This window comes from Oryctolagus cuniculus, chromosome X (assembly GCF_051225735.1).
Source record: "Oryctolagus cuniculus isolate XC-2025 breed Fujian yellow rabbit chromosome X, ASM5122573v1, whole genome shotgun sequence".
Lineage (NCBI taxonomy): Eukaryota > Metazoa > Chordata > Mammalia > Lagomorpha > Leporidae > Oryctolagus > Oryctolagus cuniculus.
The window spans coordinates 84237062-84259431 of NC_142888.1; the positions used below are offsets into that span (position 1 = coordinate 84237062).

Consider the following 22370-nt stretch of genomic DNA (forward strand, 5'->3'; position numbering starts at 1 on the left):
CCAAAGCACAGGAAACAAAAACAAATCAGACAAATAGGATTTCATCAAACCACAGAGTACAGCAAGGGAAACAATCAAGAGTAAGGAGACCCTACTGAATTGGAGACAACATTTGCATGATATATATCTAACAAGGGGTTAACAGACAGAATATATGAGGAATTCAAACAACTCAGTAGCAAAATTCAAATAATTCAATTAAAAATGGGTAGTACATTCAAATGAACATTTCTCACAGGAAGACATACATATGGTCCACAGGTACATGAAAAAGTACTCAACATTACTAAATATAAGGGAAATGTACATCTAAACCACCATGAGATACTCTGTCAGTCCAGTTAGATTGGCTGCTATAAAAAAGATATAAGATAACAAACACTTTTGAGGATGTACAGAAAAGGGAAACCTTGCATACTGTTGGTGGGAATATAAATTATTACATCCATTGTTGAAAACAGTATGGAAGTTCCTCAGAAAATTAAAGCTAGAACTACCTTATAATCCACTAATCCCATTACTGAGTATATATGCAAGGGAAAAAAATCACTCTGTCAAAGAAACTTCTGTACTCTAAAATTTATTGCATCACAAGATGTAACAACCCAGAAAGGGAAACAATCTAAGTGTCCATCAGTTAATAAATGGATGAAGAAAAGGTGATATGTATACACAAAGGAATACCATTCAGCCACAAAAATGATGAAATCCTGTCATTCACAACATCGATGGAACTAAAGGTCATTATTTTAAGAAAAATAAAGCATACGTGAAAAAGGAGTACCACATGATTTTACTAATAGGTAGAATCTAAAATTGCTATCTTTTGGAGACCCAGAAGAAGCCAACTGGCTCCTGGCTCCAGCCGTTGCAGCCATTTGAGGAGTGAACCAGTGGATGGAAGATCTCTCTCTCTCTTCCTCTGCCTCTCTGTAACTCCACCTTTCAAATAGATACATAAATCTTTTAAAGAATTGCTATCTCATAGAGCTTAAGAGTATAATGGTGGTGATATTATCAGAGGCTGGAGTGGGAAGGGGAGAGGGAGACAAGGGAATTGTTGATACATGGGTACTGTCGTAGTTAAGTAGGAGTAAGAAGTTCTAGGGTTTTTATTACATAGTAGAGTAGCTATAAATAAGTTAATAAACATATATTCCTCTATAAAAATCCCTGGAATATAGATTTTAAAAGTATTTTTCCCCATAAAGAAATGTCAAATGTTTGAGCAGATAAATATACTTACATTGATTGGACACTATACAATATAATACTTATAAAAAAATCACATGATATCCCGTAAATTTATATATATATAATTTTAAGTGTTAAAAACTTTATAAAAATAAAAATTATATAAAAAATTCTAATTAGGTGGCCCTACCTCTTTTGTGACTATACACAAAACTACAATAATATTATTTATACACCTTTTTGAGGAATAGTGACTTTCACAGGAAAACATCACATCGTGTCCATTGTACACAGTCACGTGAACACATGGACTAACAATATTAATGGCTAGAACACGGAAAGAACTACAAACTTTACTAGAAGCTACAAGTAAGCATACTTTGTTTGAAAGTTCCATACTGCTTTAAAGGCTATTCTCCACATATATTGGTTTGTAAGTCCTTATATAGTGACTTCTGCTTATCCACATTTTGCAATGTTTTGTTATGAATATGTCATACTTCTACAAAAGGAAAATGATTTTTTTTAAATTAAAAACAATCTATGTTATACATCACATCTTGTTTGCTTCTAACAAAATAAGTATTATCACAGCAACTTCCCTCAGGGCTAATCTTGTCTGTTCATAGTCCAATATTTGTTTATTCTGCCAAAGTAAAGTAACTTAAAATCTAAGTATAATATGAGTATCAAAATATTATAGTACAACAGTGTATCATTAATCCCCATCCGGTTTCAAGGGAAAAATTCTGAAAAGGACTACCAAATTTCCTAAATAATAAATTGTGCTTTCCAAATGATTATGACTGTAATATTGTTTTCTCTCTTCTACATCCTATACTACTTTCTGGAAGGCTTGAAGATGAGTGCCTAAGTATATGTTAAAAGCTTACCATTTGTGATAGGTAAACTACAAAGAAAAGACTCAAGCAAACATAGATCAGTGGAACAATATGAATCAAACAAAAATTGAAATTCATTATCAGACTTTGAGGTACCTAAATACCTTTTGTTGGTGAATCCTATGTTACAAAAATATGCTCTTTAAAAAATTAAACTTCAGATGTACCAGAAAAGTACTCAAATAAATGCATTCACTCACCCGGTAAGCCAGGTTCCCCCTTCTCTCCTTTTGCACCCAGCAGATCTGGATCCACTGGTCCAGGAGGGCCTGGAAGGCCAGGCTCTCCTTTGCTACCTTTTTCTCCTGCTGGGCCAGGAAGTCCTGGCTGACCCTGTACGCCGTCATCCCCTAAAACCAATGTGTGTGGAAAAGGTACAGCAGATCAGATTTATCTATCCAGGATTAATCTATATAATGATTATTCTTATCTTTTGTAGCTTGGCTGCTAGCCACCCAAAATATTCATGCGGCTTTGTTATTGTATATTAATTAATTGAGCACATATATATTTAAATGATAATAATCTTTCTTCTGCAATTTCTTGATAATGAAAGAGATTTATTATAAGAAAAAGAATCAAAGTTGAATTCTTATTTTTTTGTCATTTTTAGCTAATTATTTACCATGTCTCATGGCATCCAAATGAAGCAGCCACACAATTGAAAATAAGCCTTATTTGAACACAATGCCACATAAAAACAAAATAACTAAGCATTGCTATTTTAAAGCAGTCAAGCAAAAGTATCCTGTACTGGCATCAAGCAACGTTTGATTTTCTCTCTCATACACATCTGTCAGCAAACTCTGAATATTACCTTTAAGACCTGGAGCACCACTCCTTCCAGGAATTCCCAAAGGTCCTGGTGGGCCTGGAGGTCCCATCATACCCATTTCGCCTTTGGCACCTTTGAAAAACATCAATAGGTAACTTTTGCCTTTCTTTGACTTTGGAAAGATGAAAGCTAAGTTTTAAGATGTCAGGAAGGCACTGTGAAGTTTTACTCCTTTTCACTTGCCTACAACATTAGTGCCCACTGTTGCTAGCATCAATGAATAAAGAGACTCACTGTGGTAACTAATATCCTAAGATGCCCCTCACCAATGGACCCTATTCCCAGGATCCACACCCTTATGTAGACTTTTCCTTTGAATTTGGGCCAACTCTGTGCCTTAACCCAACTAAATGATACTGTGTGATTCCTTTGGCTAAATCATAAGAATCTTGCAGCTTCAACCTGGGGTTCCTCAAACACTTGCCTTTGGCTTTGGGGGTTCTCTCTTCAAAGCCATCTTCCATTGAAGGAAAGCAACTAATCAATTACCCTGGTACTACCATAAAGTGAGGGGTCCAAGCCATGTGAAGAGGCATCACGGATGATGAGATGCAAGGTAGACAACGAACACTCAGGTGCAAGAAAAGTGCCATCTTGGAAGTAGATCCTTAAACCCTAACCACTGCCTTCCTTTAATTCCTTACCCATAAAATCTTGAACAAAATTAAAAGCTTCATTTTAACCTTTATGTCTTGGGGCTGTTTATATGACTGGAACTCTCACAGAGGAGAAAAGTTGTAATGTGAGTTTCTTACAAAAGACATTTAACACTCTTCATTAAGGATTAGACTCTATCCAGAAAACTATTAGTTTTAATTTCCTGAATACAAAACCAGAGGATACATTAAGCAAATTACCTGGAAATCCAATGGCACCTGCTTTTCCTGGGGGCCCTGGTGGTCCTGGAGGTCCCATAGGACCAGGTACTCCAGGGACTCCAGGACTGCCTCTCTCCCCAGGGGGACCTGGAACATCAAACCCAGGAGGTCCTGGATCTCCTTTCTCTCCTGGTATTCCATGTAAGCCTAGTATGTAAAACACCAAAATTAATAAGCATTGAAGTAATTTTAAAAGATGTATCGAGGGGCTGGTATTGTGGCAAAAGCAGCTTAAGTTGCTGCTTGGCAATACCTGCATCCTATATTGCACTGCAGGTTTGAGCCCCGGCTACTCTACTTCCAATCCAACTTCCTGGTAAAGCAGTGGAAGACGGCCCAAGAATTTGGGCTCCTGACACCCATGTGGGAGACCAGGATGTAATTCCTGGCTCCTGACTTCAGTCTGGTTCAGATTTGGCTGTTGTAGGCATCTGGGGAGTCAACCAGCAGATGGCACATCGATCTGTCTCCCTCCCTGTCTCTCCGCCTTTCAAATAAATAAATAAATAAATAAATTTTTGTAAAGATTTTAATTTATTTATTTGACAGAATTACAGTGGGAGAGAAAGAGAGAGAGAGAGAGAGAGAGAGAGAGAGAAAGGTCTTCTTTCCGTTGGTTCACTCCCCAAATGGCCACCACGGCTGGCGCTGCACCAATCCAGGTGCTTCTCCCTGGTCTCCCATGTGGGTGCAGGGGCCCAAGGACTTGGGCCATCCTTCACTGCCCTTCCGGGCCACAGCAGAGAGCTGGACTGGAAGAGGAGCAGCCGGGACTAGAACCCGGTGTCCATATGGGATGCTGGCGCCGCAGGTGGAGTTTTGATTAACCAAGTGAGCCACAGCGCCAGCCCCAATAAATAAATATTTTTAAAAAGATGTATCTGGTTATTTTTCTAATAAACAAGTGATAGAACCCTGTGTATATAAAGTTATGTGTGAGTTATAAGCATCATGCACAAAAAAATCAAGCTTTAGGATTTTCAAGCATATTTCTCTAACACATTGCTTCTCAAATTATTTCCAGTGAAAGTTCAACCTTTTCTTAATTTCTAGTCTTTCATGGAAGATTTTTTTGTAAAATAATTACTTAGGAATGAAATAAAGACAAAGACATACACAATGAAAGTCTAATTTTTGCTATTATACTCAACAAATAGTCACACTATCAAATGGCTGTAATACTGTACAAATGCTTACTCTCAATATGCTCCAATCCCACTGTAGACTGGCAACCATTTTTGATTCAACACTGGTCTACTACCACATTGCATTTACACTATTTTAATATATTATGATACATATTTGGATTATTTCTAAAAATGGTTAATTATTGAATAACTCAATTATATGGACTTCTTTTTTTTAAGTTTTTATTTTCCCTTTTATTTTTATTTTCTGAGATTGCCATATTGAAAACATATTAGGTAATAAAAATAAGATTTTTTTCCCTGCTATTCAGTGTAAGAATAAAACTCTAAAATGAACTTCAGAGAACAGAAGCAAGAAGAGCGGGCCAGGAGCCCTTGCGCCTTTGCTAAAAGATGCTCAGTCCCATCCAGCAGGCACACTGGCTGTACAGATCCCGGTCTCTCAATTTCCTCAGCTCCAGCCGAAGGTAGACTCAGATGGAGAGCACGAAGTGGCATTTCCAGAAAACTTCCAAATTTTACCTTATCTTTGTTTTACATATTTTAATAAATGTTATTGTTAGTTTTTGCTGTTAATTTTTGTTTTTCATTATTTCAACCAGGGTTTTTTTTTTTATCAACCAGGACTTTTTAAAAGGCTTTTTTTTATTTATTTGAGAGGCAGAGTTACAGAGAAAGAGAGAGAGAGAGAGACAGAAAAAGAGAAAGAGAGAGATCTTCTATCCACTTATTCATTCCCCAAATGGCTGCAACAGCTGGAGCTGGGCCAATCTGAAGCCAGGAGCCAGGAGCTTCCTCTAGGTGTCGCAAGTGGGTGTAGGAGCCCAAGTACTTGGGCCATCTTCTGCTGCTTTTCTAGGCACATTAGCAGGGAGCTGGATCAGAAGTGGAGTAGTTGGGACCTGAACCAGCATCCATATGGGATGCCAGCACTGTAGACAGTGGCTTCACCCATTACACCATAGCGCAGGCCCCACTAACCAGTATTCTATAGAAAAAAATGCCACTGCAAAACTGTTTAACCTTAGTAAATCTCTGTTATACTGAACCACTCCAAAAATCAAGGTAGTTTAAAAAGAATATGTTAGACCAGTGCTGTGACATAGCAGGTAAAGCTACCGCCTGCAGTGCTGGCATCCCATGTAGGCACTGGTTCGAGTTCTGGCCACTCCACTTCTGATCCAGCTCTCTGCTATGGCCTGGGAAAGCAGTAGAAGATGTCCCAAGTCCTTGGGCCCCTGCACCCACATAGGAGACCTGGGGGAGGCTCCTGGCTCCTGGATTCGGATCTGCTCGGCTCCGGCTATTGCGGCCATTTGGGGAGTGAACCAGCAGATAGAAGACATCTCTCTCTCTCTCTCTCTCTCTGCCTCTCTAATAAATAAATAAATAAATCTTTTTAAAAAAATAATATGTTTATGGGAAAAGCATTACAGTAAAAACATCATGCAAGTTGCCACTCCAATATCCATAAGCTGAGAGATTTAAGTGAGTCCCTTAATGTAGCTAGTCCTCATCTGCTAAGTGGGGATCAGGCCAGAACTGACTGGAAGGGGGAAACTGGAGGTTGAGTCAGAGTCCCTTCAACAGTAAGATACAATTTTTATTGTTGACATTTCATAGGTGATCATTTTGATCTTAAGATCTCTTTGATAAGACAGTCCAATTTACCCTAAAATTGACAAAATTCACTTTACAGAATAGAGAACTTTACTTATTTGGTACAGTGGTGGTGGATCCAATGCTGCCTTTTATAGTAAGGGGAGAGAATTTTTAAATTGTATTTTTGAAGTACAATGAATGAGACACCTAATTATGAGCACTATTATAACCATATTGATCACTATGTATTGTTATAATAAAGCCAAAGAGAGAAAGAGAGGCAGAGAGAGAGAGAAAGAGAGAGGTCTTTCATCCGCTGGTTCACTCCCCAATTGGCCATAATGGCTAGAGCCGTACGGATCCGAAACCAGGAGCCAGAAGCCTCTTCTGGGTCTCCTATATGGGTACAGGGGCCCAAGGACTTGGGCCATCTTCTACTGCTCTCCCAAGCCATAGCAGAGATTTGGATCAGAAGTGGAGCAGCTGGGGCCAGTACTGCCAGTACTGCAGGCAGCGGCTTTACCCGTTAAGCCACAGCACCACCCCAGCAGTTCTTTTAATAACTGAATTTTAAATGCAAATAACTGGCCTTTAGAAATATGCTCCAAGTGGCCCTGTGGCGCAAGTTAAACTGTTACCTGCACTGCTGGCATCCCATTTGGGCTCCAGTTGAAGTCCTGGCTGCCCCGCTTCCCATCCTGATCCTTGTTAATGTGCTGAGAAAACAGTGGAATATGGCCCAATCTTTGGTCCCTGCACCCATGTGGGAGACCAAGTTGAAGTTCCCAACTCCTGGCCCAGCCCTGACTGTTGTGGCTATTTGGGGAGTGAACCAGAGGATGGAAGATCTCTCTGTCTCTCTCTCTCTCTGCAACTCTGCCTTTCAGTAAATAAATCTAAGGAAAGAGAAGAGAAGAGAAGAGAAGAGAAGAGAAGAGAAGAGAAGAGGAGAGGAGAGGAGAGGAGAGGAGGGGAGGGGAGGGGAGGGGAGGGGAGGGGAGGGGAGGGGAGGGGAGGGGCACTACAAGACAGTGGTTCTATAAAATAACAATTACTAAAAAAAATAAATTAAGTAAAATCTCAAGAGATCTTGCTTATTTTTCATTTTAAAGTTTTAGTTTAAGTTACAACTTTCACGAAAGAACTACAATACTTGGTATACCTGAAGTTCAAGAATCATGGAAATATAGTTCAGCAGAAGTAGAGCCAGCCAAGCAGAAGTAAGTTGCAAAATGATTTATTAGGTTAGAAAACAAAACTAAGCATATAAAGATTGGGGAAAAAACTGAAAGTAGAAGTTTTTACACATCAATTCACTACTATTATTTACTGCATTAGGTGTGAATGAAAGAACTTAGTAGGTCATGGAATGAAAATCATTTTGTTTCTAGGCCTTTAGTAGTTTTATTTTACTTCCCTGCTCAGAAATGAAGAATTCATATTCAATAGGACCTTAATTTATAAACCTATGTTTAATCGTATAGTCTGCCTTGGAAAACAGAAAGGTATACTGTAAAAGCTTAATAAGAGTAGAAAACTAGAGTCAAAAGGAAGACTGAAAAGTATAATGTAAACATTTCACACTAGACAGATGAAAATAGAGAAGACTTTGCATTACATTTTCTATTATAAAATGAAGCACTAGTATATTAAACAAGCTTATAGAAAAACATTAATAATTAAAATTTTTAATCATGCAGTACAAGTCAGATTTATCAAGATATTAGTAATAGTCTTGCCCTATTGTTGAGATGATTGGGAATTACAACATTTTTAAAAATATTTATTTATTTGAAAGAGTTAGAGAGAGAGAATCTTCCATCTACTGGTTCAGTCTCCAGATGGCTGCAACAGCAAGGGCTGAGCCAGGCTGAAGCTAGGAGTTTCATCTGGGTCTCCCACGTCGGTGGCAGGGGCCCAAACACTTGGGACATCTTCTGCTGCTTTCCCAGGCCATTAGCAGAAGGCTGGATCGGAAGTGGAGCAGCCGGAACACCAACTGGCACCCATATGGGATGCCGGCATCATAGGCTGTGGCTTTACCCGCTATTTCACAATGCTGGCCCTGAATTGCAACATTTTTGAAACAGACTAGGGTAATATTCTGCTTTGGTGATTTAAATAAAATTTACTTAAAAAGTGAGTATATGTGTTTGATATCAAATATGAAACATGGTCCATTCCATGGCAAAAAAGGCAATTGTGATTTGAGAAAATTTATACATTATGAGTGCATTGGATACCTTTTCACGCTAGCTGCAATTAACTTCATTTATTTGTTACATGCTATTAGTTAAGATCTTGCTGTGCAAAGCATATATTTACAGAAGAAAGAAGTGAAGTTAAATTCGGTACTATTAGTTTTCCTCTTGCTCATCCTATCTATACTTTAAAAATCAATATATCTATATATGCTCTCAGCTCAGAGACAGAGAATACTAGATAAATGAAATATTGCAGAGTAAAGGATTTGATAAAGCATGAAACATGTATAAACATCTGTATTTTATTCAGATTGATATTAACATATCTCTACTTTATTCAGATTGACATTAATGATGATCTCCTTTTATTCTCACTCTGCTGTGATTTATGGATTTAAATGCGTCCAAAAGCTCCAAACCAAAAGAAATGGTAAAATACAACTGAAATGATAAATTTGTTTTATACATCTTTGTGAAACAACAGGTCAAGCTTATGATGGACGTACCTAAAAATAGTTTTTTCTCAAGATCTCTCTGCTATGCTACTTGAGCAGAATGATTTTTTCCTGAGTGATGAAGCAGCAATTTTATAACAACCTGGCCCAAAGCCTCACTCTAAGTTTCCTTATTTTTATATCAGTAGTGAGTTTTAGGGATTATAATAAAAGGTACAGTGTGTCATAAACTCAATTTTTAAAAATAGGACATAGGGGTCGGCACTGTGGCGCAGTAGGTTAATCCTTCGCCTGTGGCGCCGGCATCCCATAGTGTGCCGGTTCTAGTCCCAGCTGCTCCTCTTCCATCCCAGCTCTCTGCTATGGCCTGGGAAAGCAGCAGAAGATGGCCCAAGTCCTTGGGCCCCTGCACCTGCGTGGAAGAACCTAAAGAAGCTCCTGGCTCCTGGCTTCGGATTGGCACAGCTCTGGCCATTGCGGCCATTTGGGGAGTGAACCAGCAGACACAAGACCTTTCTCTCCGTCTCTCCCTCTTACTGTCTGTAACTCTACCACTCAAATAAATAAATAAAATCTTTTTAAAAAAGGACATAAATAAAAACAACATTTTAAAGGTTTTTTTATATCATTAACTGATGTTTCCAGATTTTTAGAACAATAATTGACACAATACCTATTACAATTTAAGATCAGAGAATATATTTCTATTGTTTCAATGAAAATCTATGCACATTTGAACTCTGTGTTTAAGCTTTCTGATAAATTCATCTGAATTAATGAATGATGAAATAATGTTCCATATTAATAGCATAATGGGGTCTGCTTCGGTTAAGATTAGATTACCATGTTTACCTAGATTAAGATAATGAGAATCCATGTCACCAGATGGCTTGGAATCCACAAACTTGATATGTTCTCAAATATAAAGAAACCATATGTTTCCTTACATAATTCATTAGGTGACATGTTGGCAAAACTTTTCTGAGTATCCAATAAAAATATGAAAAAAAAGTTTAGTGCTGATACATTGCAAAGTGATTGCTAATTTAAGGGACAAAAAGAAGAAAAAAATCAATTTAATTAGTTTTTTCAAAATGAAAGACATGAGAATGCCTCAAACATGTTTTTTACAGAATGTTTTTGCTGAACCCTAACTCTAGTTCTCATGTACTAAGACATGCTAAGAGTTTCCAGAAATAGAGGTTTAATTAATGTCATACAGCTACTCAGATCTGAAATGATCACATTAGATGACCTCATGAATTCTATGTCAATGGTAGCACACTGTAAAATGTTATATTTCACTATTGGAAACAGATGAATTCTATGTGAACAGAGAGTGGGAATATCAGGGGTTAACAGCTTTTATGCTATGAGCTGTACTCTTCACTTTCACAAAATTAAGCATTTAGATATGTTATCTCTTAAAGTCTATTTTCTGGATTACCATTACAGGTTACACTTTATTAATTAACTAACCAACCTATATAAGTGTGTACAGAATGCATATTTAATCTAATCTTACCAGGTTGACCTACTGGTCCAGGAATTCCTGGTGGTCCTGGTGGTCCCTGAACACCTGTTCCTGGCAGCCCAGGAGGTCCCACTGGCCCAGGTTGTCCATTTGGTCCAACATCACCTTTTAAGAAATAAATATAGTTTAGACATTAAATACAACAGCTGTGTTACTAGTTCTTAAATACCACAATTCTCATGTGAAAATGTACATCGGGGCTGGTGCTGGGGCGTAGTGGGAAAAGCTGCCGCCTGTGGTGCTGGCATCTCATATGGGCACCGGTTCAAGTCCCGGCTGCTCCTCTTCCAATCTAGCTCTCTGCTATGACCTGGGAAAGCAGTGGAAGATGGCCCAAGTGCTTGGGCCCCTGAACCCATGTGGGAAACCTGGAGGAGTCTCCTAGCTCCTGGCTTTGGATCGGTGCAGCTCTGGCCATTGTGGCCAACTAGGGAGTGAACCAATGGATGGAAGACCACTCTCTCTGTCTCTGCCTCTCCTTCTCTCTCTGTGTAACTCTGACTTTCAAATAAATAAATAAATAATTTTTTTTAAAAAAGAAAATGCCCATCATATTAAGTAGCAATCTTGAAAAACTAGCATTAATTTCGCATGAAAACTACAACATATAAACACTCAGAGCAGAAGCCAAGGAATTCATCAGTAGTTCTATTCTTATAATTTAACATATGCTGACACTCAACTTTAGTCCTTAAATCAACTCACAAAAGAATACAAACGATCACAAACCACACATTTGTTCTACATATAATTCATCTTGGGCAAATACCTATCTATTAGTTCAAAATACACTTAAAATTACTTGCTCTTTAAGGTTGATAACATTCAACTTCTTATTACTGACTCAGAGCTATGGCTTATAGACATGCCTTTTCTATCATTGATAAACCCTATCTTTGACATTAGAAATTTCATTGCTCCTTTCTTCATCTCTGTCAATTTTCCTTCTTTGTTTAAAATTCAATTCTTGCAGGTGCCGCGGCTCACTAGGCTAATCCTCCGCCTAGCGGCACCGGCACACCGGGTTCTAGTCCCGGTTGGGGCGCCGGATTCTGTCCCGGTTGCCCCTCTTCCAGGCCAGCTCTCTGCTGTGGCCAGGGAGTGCAGCGGAGGATGGCCCAGGTGCTTGGGCCCTGCACCCCATGGGAGACCAGGAAAAGCACCTGGCTCCTGGCTCCTGCCATCAGATCAGCGCGGTGCGCCGGCCGTAGCGCGCTGGCCGCGGCAGCCATTGGAGAGTGAACCAACGGCAAAGGAAGACCTTTCTCTCTGTCTCTCTCTCTCACCGTCCACTCTGCCTGTCAAAAAAAAAAAAAATTCAATTCTTATAGCTATATAGTAGTATATAACTGACATTTTAACCCACATTTCATAATATTAAGCATCTTTACATGCTTATCATCCATTTAGATCCCTCCTAGTGAAGTATCTACTCAAATCCTTAGATTACTTTTATATCTCTATAAATAGAGGTTATTTTAAACAATTTTTAAAATCTGTTTTCATTTTACTTGAAAGGCAGAGAGAGAGAAACAGAGAACATGACAGAGTGAGATCTTCCAAGTTTTTTGTGGAAATTTGAGTATACTCTGGTTAAAAGTACTGTTAAGATATATAATATGAAAGCATATTAATTTTAATGAAGTCCAATTTAAAATTTTTTAATTAATGGATTGTTCATTTTTTTTAAATTTTATTTAAGGTAAACAAATTTCACATATACAGATTTTGGAACATGGTGATACTTCCCACCATATCCTCCCTCTCATCCCCGCTCCCACCCTTCCTCCTCCTTCCTCTCCTTCCTCTCCTATTCCCTCTCTTACATTTTACAATATGTACCCTCAGTTACTTTATACTCATAAACTTAACCCTACATTAAGTGCCCTATGCAAATTATTTGACATTAAATGATCAAATGTGAACCCCAAGCCCCATGAGGTGGTGGAATCTCTTGATTTGGGACCAGGTGTATATAATTAAATAACATGTTTGGAAACAAAGAGCTTATCTAAGAAGAGTTTATGTTGGATTGACGAGGGGCTTTTACTGTTTAATATTTGGCTGGGTTTCTTTATGCCTTAATAGGAATAACTCCAACACATTTCAAGAAAACATACATGTTGGCCAGCGCTGCAGCTCACATGGGAGACCAGGAGGAAGCACCTGGCTCCTGGCTTCAGATCGGCACAGCGCGCTGGCCGTAGCAACCATTTGGGGGGTGAATCAATGGAAAAGGAAGACCTTTCTCTCTGTCTCTCTCTCTGTCTAATTCTGCCTGTCCAAAAAACAAAACAAAACAAAACAAAAAAAAAAAACAAAAAACAAAACAAAAAAAAACACATGCATTTCTAGATTATTCTCAGGGGGCCTAAATACTGATCAGGAGTCCAGTTTCTTGCACACTTGAAAGGACAAAGAATTGCAAAACCAGCTATGCTAATTCTAATCCTGTATAAAATTAGGAATTCAAATTCAAGTGGGTAGAAGAAACTAACAGAGAAATGAGCAATGCATATTATCAGTTTATAGAAGAAAAATATATTTATGGCCCTTAAACAAATGAAAAGATATCAATTTCACTCATATTAAGAGACACACACATTTAAGTCAACCCAAGATTAAAGGCAAAGGACCTACCATGGCCATTTTTTTAAGAAAAGAAAATTGAAGGGCTTAAATGATCTAACTTCAAGCATTAATGTAAAGCTACAATAACATAAACAGTGGGGATGTAGTTAGAAGGTAGTAAAATAGATAAACACAGAATCCATAGGACAGAATTAGATCCACACATACACAATCATTTGATTAGACACAGATGACAAAGTAATCCAGTGGGGAAGGGGATAAACAAATGGTGCTGAACAAAAATGATTTGAGATGAAAATTTTCAGCACAGAAACTAAAACCATAAAGCTTATAAAATAAAACAGAATATTTTGGCAACTTTGGGGGCAGGCAAATTTTCTTATAGAAAACACAATTATCACATAAGAAGAAATATGATGAATGAAACTACAATAAAATTAAAACTTCTGTTCATTAAAATATGAAAATGAACAGACAAGTGATACAGAGAAAAAATACTCATCAACATGTAAAGAGTACCTCAAAAGGTTCACGGAAAATGAAACTGAATTTTATATCAATATAAAAATGTTTATAATCCTGCATAAGAGAGCTCTGCAAAAAATTCATGGAAAATGCATACTATGAAAAAATGTGCCCGGATTTCAAATGGTTTTACAGCAAAATAAACTTAGCTTTTAATTTTGTTTTCCACAACTTTTTGAATTACCTTTGTATGTCTGAGAAAGGAAAAGTTACGCTGTATATGTAAAGAACACTTCCAATTTAACAATAAAAGAAGAAACAGCCCATCTCTTCAAATGGACAAATGAGTGTGTATATAGTCCTTAAGTACGTAGAAAGGAGCTTAATGTCACTCATCATCAGGGAAATATATAAACTGAAACCACAATATGTTAATACCATACACTTACCAAAAGTCCAAAATTGGAGAGTTACAAAAAAAAAAACCTGAGACTTTCATATCATATTGGTGTAAATTTAAAATGGTACAACCATTTTGGGAAAAGGTCTAGTAGATTCTTCTACAAGTAAGCATACACCTTAACTTATGACTCAATAATTCTACACTTAGTTACTTGCCCAAGCAAAAATGAAAGCACATATTCATAAAACGATTTGTAAAAATATTCTCAAAAACAGTCTCACTGGCAATTGTGAAAATTTGACACAGCTTAAATGCCCATGGTATATTTATACAATGACACACTCAATAATTTCATTGAAAGAGAAGAATCATTAATGAACACAACAAAATGGAGAGATATCAAAAGCTTTATATTATATAATTCCATTTATTAGGAGCTGTAGAAGAGGTAAAATAATTTTTCTTTTTTTTTTTTTTTTTGACAGGCAGAGTGGACAGTGAGAGAGAGAGACAGAGAAAAAGGTCTTCCTTCCGTTGGTTCACCCCCCAAATGGCCACTATGGCTGCTGTGCTGCGCCAATCCGAAGCAAGGAGCCAGGTGCTTCTCCTGGTCTCCCATGCGGGTGCAGGGCCCAAGCACTTGGGCCATCCTCCACTGCACTCCCGGGCCACAGCAGAGAGCTGGCCTGGAAGAGGGGCAACCGGAACAGAATCCGGCGCCCCAACCGGGACTAGAACCTGAGGTACCAGTGCCGCAGGCAGAGGATTAGCCAAGTGAGCCACAGCGCCGGCCAGAGGTAGAATAATTTCTGAGGACACAATCATGACAAAGTTGCCACTGTGGATGGTGGTGTAGAAACTCACTAGGAAGGGACATGAGAGAAGTTTCTGGAATGATATCATGACAGGGCTTTGGGTTATGCAGGTGTATGCATTTGTCAAAATCCAGCAAATGTACCCTTGAGATTTGTACATGTCATTTAATATGAATTTGATATCAAAAGAAAAAATACACAGCTATGGAATTTTAGTTATGGTATACATGCTGAAATATTTAAGGGAAAATACACTGTTAAGCAATCTATTTTGAAATGCATTGAAAATACATCACTGGGTGGAGAGAGGGATGTACATATGGACACATATGTGACAAAGTGTGTACAGTAAAATACTGACAGAATATCAATTATGGGTATATTATAGGTACTACGATATTTTTTCTACTTTGCTGTATATCTGAAATTTTTTAAAATAAAATGACAGGGAGATAAAATGTTAATTGCAGAACCCAGGTGATAGAGATATGGCTTTTCAGTGTACAATTCTTTTTTCTATGTGTATAAAAATTGTCAAGTGAAATATATTTTTAATCTATACTTAGAAACTTACTTTCATAAGGCCAGAAAAAATACCAGTTTGTCAGTATACTCATTTAGCAAGGCTTTAGAGGAAACAAGCACACTCTTACATTGCTGGAGAGAATGTAAAATGGTACAAATGCAGAAGAATCTGACAATATCTAGAGATGCATTCAGAAAATCTATTTTCGTTACTCTACTGTTATACTTGCACACAGGAAGTAATATATGTGAAATACTATTCACTGTGCCACTATTTGTAATAAGAAAAATTTGGCAAAAATCCATTTTAGCAACTACCAACTCACAGAATGAACTATAGTGTAGCCATGCAATTCAATACCAGGCAGGTTTTTTCTTTTGTTGTTAAATTAAGATCTCAGGGTGGGTATCATAGTGCAGCAGGTTAAGCCACCACCTTGGATACCTACATCCCATATCAGGGTGCCTGGAACTGAGTCCTGCTTCAGCTTCTGATACAGCTTCCTGCTAATGTGCAACTCTGGGAAGCAATAGACAATGACCCGAATACTTGGGTCCTGCCAACCATGTGAGAGATTCAGATGCAGCTCCTTGCTCTTGGCTTGGACCCGGTTTAGCCTTGGCTGTTGTGGGCATTTGGGGAGTGAATCAGTGGATGGGCAGTCTCTCTCTGTCCATCTGTCTTTGTTTCTCTCTCAGTCTCTCTAACTTTCAAACAGATAAAAATAAATAACTTAAAAATTAAAAAAAAATCAGGATTTCTATGCACTGGCATTGAGTGATCTCTAGGATATAAAATTAAGCAAAATAAGCAAAAGGCAACAAATCAAAAGATAATACACTACCTTTTAAGAAATGGATAAAATAAAAATATTTTCTGTATTTCTAGTATTTTTATGGAGGGACGCTGGAAAGATAATAAACTAAAATGTAAATACATATTGGGGTAGAGAGGAACAGAATGGATGGAGACAGGGTAGAAGGAAGACTTCTCAGTGTTAGTTCTATGCATAAATATTTGTATTATTTATTTAGTGAAATGAAAGACAACAATTAACAAGGATTAAAAAAAAAGTGTAGCAGTGACAGAGGGGCAAGATGAGTTTTCCAGTTGATTGTCACTTATGAATGATTCCCACAGATATCACTTTCTATTAAAGTTGAAAGCAAATCAAGAAGTAACAACAATCTCCATACCTTTTGGTCCAGGTAGCCCATCCAAGCCAGTGCGTCCTGGAGGACCTGGGGGTCCTGGAAAACCACGATCACCTTTTGGACCAAGTGTTCCTTTGAAACCTGGGAGTCCTGGTGGCCCGGGTGGTCCAGGTAATGCAAACCCTGGCTCTCCCTTGAGGACACACAAGACAAAAAATACAAAAACTCACATGAATTTCCTGGTGCTTATAGTTTAAGATAGAGAATTTTAAGACGAAATACAAGGTAATACTCTTTTACATGGGGGTAGGCCGGAATAATTAAGTGAAAATCAGCTGGACTTTTGGAGAGAAAATATCTGGAAGGATGGAAAATAGGTTTTAGTAAAACTAAATGAATTGGATTGTTTTCAGGATAAGAAAAAGATGAGAGAGTGTGAGACTGAAGAATAGTCAATAGTCTACCCAAGCAAAAAATGTGATTATAGAAAAAATAATTATTTTTTATGTTCATTTGTTTCATTTTATTTGAAAGGGAGGGAGGGAAGGAAGGGGGTGAGGATAGTTTTCATATGTTAGTTCATCCCTCAAATACCCACAAAAGCTGAAGCTAGGATTGCCTGAAACTTAATCCAGGTCTCCCACACAGGGGACAGGGACCCAAGCACTTGAGCCATCACTTGCTGCCTCCCAGGGTGTGCATAAGGAGGAAGCTGGAATTGAGAGGAAGCACAGTCCAAATATGAACCCAGGAACTCTGATATGGAATGCGGAGTGTCATACACGGTGTCTTCACCACTGCATCAAATGCTTGTCCCCAAATACTTATTAGACTGAGTATGATAATAGCATTGTGATTTTGGTATAAAATTTCCATTTACTTAGAGATGAATGCTGAAGCATTTATAGGTGAAATGGCCTGATTTGGAGATTTGGGTTAAAGTACTTAAGGACAGAAAAAAGGAACAGAGGGAGCGCATGTCATAAAATCTTAATAACTTTGAAAATGTATGATGGACATATGAAAGCTTTTTATATTATTCTTTTTACTTTTGCTTTCATGTGAAAATATTCATAGGGACCAGTGTTGTGGCCCAGCAGGTTAAGTCACTGCTCATGACACTGAAATCCCATATTGGAACCCCAGATGCTCTGCTTCAGATCCAGCTCCCTGCTAATGTGACTTGGAAAGCAGTGGATGATTCCCTCAAGAACCTGGGCCCCTGCCACCCATGTGGAAGATCTGTATGGAGTTTCAGGCTCTTGGCTTCAGCCTGGCCCAGTTCCAGCTGTTGTGGCCATTTAGAGAGTGAACCAGCAGATGGAAGACCTCTCTCTCTCCCTCTCTCTCTGATACTCTCCCTTTGAAATAAATACATCTTAAAAAAAACACACAATAAAATGATAATAATCACAATCAATCAATAGAGAAATGGTCTTCTTATGAGAGCTAGGGTCATTGTCAACTGTTCTTACGGAAACAAAAGTAATAATGATGAAACACAAGAATTTTAATTAAGCACAGAGAAAATACAAGAACAGTTAGGATAATTATCTACAATTGCAGTTTGCTAAAGGTTGACTGAGGAAAGTTTGAGATTAGATAAGATATAATAAAAGGGATGGAAAATCACTCCAATACAGTTTTATTTATCACTAAGTCAATAGTAGTAATTTGCATTATGTATACATGATGGTCCCGAGACAGTATAGGAGAGACTTCACATGATATTAAACACCATTTCAATAAATCATCACATAGCCATGGCCAGAGCTGAAATGGGATGATGGGGCTATAGAGAGGCACAGAAGGAGCTGATCACTGTATTCACTCAACTTATTGGCCATTCCAAAGTGATTCATAAACTTGTTTTGCTCCAAATATGACTTCTTGGACTATTAAAGATGGCTTGAGGTTAAACATTTTTAAGTGAAAATATAACAAGCCAAGTTTTACTTATAAAGTAAAGGCTTGGGACAATGTCTAAATCAGAGAGATAGGAAGGTAGAGGAGATAGGAAAATGAGAAGGACTGAATTAAAATATCCCAGACCTTTGGTCCTGGAAAGCCTGGTGGTCCAGGAGGGCCTTCCAGACCAGCTCTTCCAGGTGTCCCAGGTGCTCCAGGAGGTCCTGGAATTCCAGGAAAACCTGTAAAATGATAAGTGATTTTTCATCCCCAAAGAGAAGACACTTTACGAAAGATATTCAAATTTGCAATCCCATATTTTAACCTTATCAAATGAGGCTTAGCGACTATAGTAGATATTAAAAGGACAGTGACACTCTATATGACTACTTAAGATCAAGCCTAACAGATACCTCATAATGCCTCTCAATCATCTATGACCCTATTATTTTCAGGGTTAATTAGTGTAGAATATATGTTCTTCTGAAGAAAACCAAGAACTACTACATATTAAGATTGAACTAAACCTAAGGAATGAATCCCACACACAAAACACAGAGCTTTTCTACTGATTATATCTATACCACAGTAAAGAGCCTGCCATGTAATTCTAGAAATGAGTTTAAAACAATTGCAGATATTATAACATATGCACACACAATTAAATCTGACACTTATGAAAGCATTTGAAATAAATGAGTATGGACATGTTTAGGAATGGTCTTCAGCTGAATGTACACTCTTGCCATTCATGTGAATACATTCTGGGAGGAATAAAACAGAACTAAAGCAACAGCCTTACAAAATTGCAATAAATTAAGAGAATACTTTTTAAGACAAAACATTGCTTGGATACATGTGAAAAATAAATCTGTTTTCTTTTTATTATAATCCATTAATTTAATAAATTCCTGTTGAGTTCTTAATACGTGCCCTGTTTTTAGCAATAAAATACAATGGTGAACATAAAAGACAGTAATTTTTGCGATTTTTTTCTTAGCTTATATATTATTTTTGGTTATGTATGATTTATAATATTTTCTTATCTGGACTGTTTAAGATACAATGAAATTACAGTATATACATACTGTGACTTTTCATTTTTATTATTCACTGCACACAGGAAAAAGGTAAAATTAATGAATTTTATTTGTGGAACGAATGCATCAAAGAATAATATCAGCCTATATTTCATGTTATCCAGTCCAACATACCTTTGGGACCAGGTGGTCCAGGAAGCCCAATTCCAGGAATACCTGGTTCTCCTTTGCTACCAGGTATTCCTGGTAAGCCTGGTTGGCCTGGGAGTCCAGGGTCACCTAAGGAGAAATAGTAGGATTTTGAAAGGGAAGTATACAAAGAAAGAAGCCAATAAGTATTGAAGATGTTTTGAAATAAATTGCTTACATACCTGGAAGACCTACTTCCCCATCCCTGCCTGGGACACCAGGCAGGCCAGGCTTCCCTGGCTGGGTTATGGTTTGACCTGGCTCGCCTTTAGGACCTGAGAATAAGATTGAATCCATAGTGAATGAGAAGTGTTTGCTGGACTAAAGATTTCTTTTAATTAAAACTAAAAAAAGGAAATAATTAGCAATCTTTTAAACATGAAAACCAATAAAATCTACAATAATCCCACATTATATATTCAAGGAAAATATTAAACAAAAGGATAAAATTTCGAAGAGAAAAAGTAGATGACAGCTTTAAGAGTTTCTATTATTGGAGATGTATGATGGTTAATCTTATGTGTCAACTTGACTGGATTAAGGAATGCCCCAGATATCTGGTAAAGTGTTCAATCTGGATTTTTGTCTGTGAGGGTGTTTCTGGAAGAGAATGGCATTTGAATCAGTGGACTGAGGAAGGAAGATCCACCCTCACCCAAAGTGGGCAGGTACCATCCAATCAGCTGAGAGTGTAGATAGAAGAAAAAGGCAGCAGAAAGGTGAATTCACTCTTTTCCACGTAGAGCTGGAGCACCTATCTTCTCTTGCTCTTGGATGTCAGATCTCCAGGAGCCTTTAGACTCTGGGACTTGTAACAACAGCCCCTCAGGTTCTCAGGCCTTTGGACTTGGACTGAGCCATGAAAAGACTCCTCTGGTTCTCCAGCTTGTAGATGGCCTATAGTGGGTCTTCCTAACCTCCACAATTGTATGAGTCAATTCCGCAAATAAATCCCCACCTATTTATCTATATATCTATCAGAATCTACCTATCTACCTACCCAACTACCTATACTTATTATCTATGTATCTTATTTCTTTTGTTTCTTTAGAGTGCCCTAATGTGAGATGTTATCTATAAAAATGCTTTTAAAAATGTATACCAAAAGCACCTAAAAAAATCAAACTCTAGTAAACATAGGAAATACTTCTTTTTGGCTGTTGGAACTGTAAGGTTTTATATGTTTAAAGTACAACTACATCTCACTAATTGAAACAGAAGCTTGAAATGAGTTCAGGACAAAGAAGGATTTCTGAAACATGACACAAAAACACTAAGTATGAGAGAAAATATTGATGTATCTGACTACATTAAAACTGCCTTCTTTTCATTAAAGGCATCATGCAGAGGGTGAAAATGATGAGAAATGGTAGGTAAAGACTTCTTGCAAAATCCAAGTATATAACTAACAAAGAACTACTACACAGACCATATAAAGCACTTACCCTATTGCTCAAAAACACTAATGCTAAATTCATACCCTAGTCTAGAGATTGGAAAACTTTTTCAACAAAGAGCCAGAGAGTAAACACTTTAGGCTTTGTAAACCTTATGGTCTCTGTGGTGATCGCAACTCTGTTACTATAACGCAAAAGTAACCAGAGACAATGGTGAATGCGCATGGATGTACGCAAATAAAACTTCAAAATTTATTATTTGAGAGTCAGAGAGACTCAGCCAGAGAGAGGGAGAATCCGTCATCAGATGGCTATCTCCCCAAGTGCCTGCAACAGCTCCAGTCATGGCTGAGGCTGAAGCTGGGAGCCAGGAACCCAATTCAAGTCTCTCTCGTTGGCAGTAGGAACCCAATTACTTGAGTTATAACCACTGCTTCCCAGGGACAACATTAGCAGGAGGCTGGATTCAGGAGTGGAGCCAGGTATTGAACCCAAGTACTCCAATATGAGACATGGGTTCCTTAACCAGCATCTTAACTGTCTGGCCAATCTCTCACTCCCAAATAAAATTTTTATTTATAACAACAGGTGGTGGGCAAGTATGATGACCCTAAACTACAGCTTAGAAATTGTACCTATGAAATCTGTTCTCTTTATATTAATATTTTTTTTAAAATAAAGAATAAACACTGTAAAAACAGAATAGATTCTAAAGCACAACTGAGATCATACTGAAAATCAAGTTCTGATAAATAATTTTACTTTAACAGAAAAAAAATACAAGTAGTGTACCATATTTGGTTCATGTATCGAAGCTTGCCAATCCCTGCCATAGAAAAGTGTAAACATGTGAACACCAGAGTACATATATGAGCATATGTACATAGAAGCATTATTCATAACAGGCCTAAAGCTGTAAGTAACTCAATTGTCTGTTAACAAAAAGAATAATTACTTGTGATACACATATACACACATACATACACATACACACAGGATTACTATACAGCAGTGAAAATTAATGCACTATAGTTACACAGTTGACATCAAGAGTACTTTAGGATTCCATTAATATGAAGTTCAAAATGAAGCAAAATTAAAGTACATTATTTAGGAATGCATATATAGG

General features: G+C 37.7%; 1 protein-coding gene across 2 annotated transcripts in view; it reads right to left on the reverse strand.

The window, feature by feature from the left end:
• The window catches only part of COL4A5 (collagen type IV alpha 5 chain), a 259685-nt gene that overhangs the window by 82993 nt on the left and 154322 nt on the right, over positions 1-22370 (reverse strand). For both annotated transcript variants that reach the window (XM_002720176.6, XM_089324139.1), the window contains exons 26-33: positions 20027-20119; positions 19830-19934; positions 18760-18857; positions 16750-16900; positions 10744-10857; positions 3789-3956; positions 2914-3003; positions 2297-2446 (exon numbers count right to left, since the gene is read on the reverse strand). In XM_002720176.6, coding sequence (XP_002720222.4) covers positions 2297-2446; positions 2914-3003; positions 3789-3956; positions 10744-10857; positions 16750-16900; positions 18760-18857; positions 19830-19934; positions 20027-20119 — 969 coding nt within the window. The remainder of the gene's footprint in view (positions 1-2296; positions 2447-2913; positions 3004-3788; positions 3957-10743; positions 10858-16749; positions 16901-18759; positions 18858-19829; positions 19935-20026; positions 20120-22370) is intronic.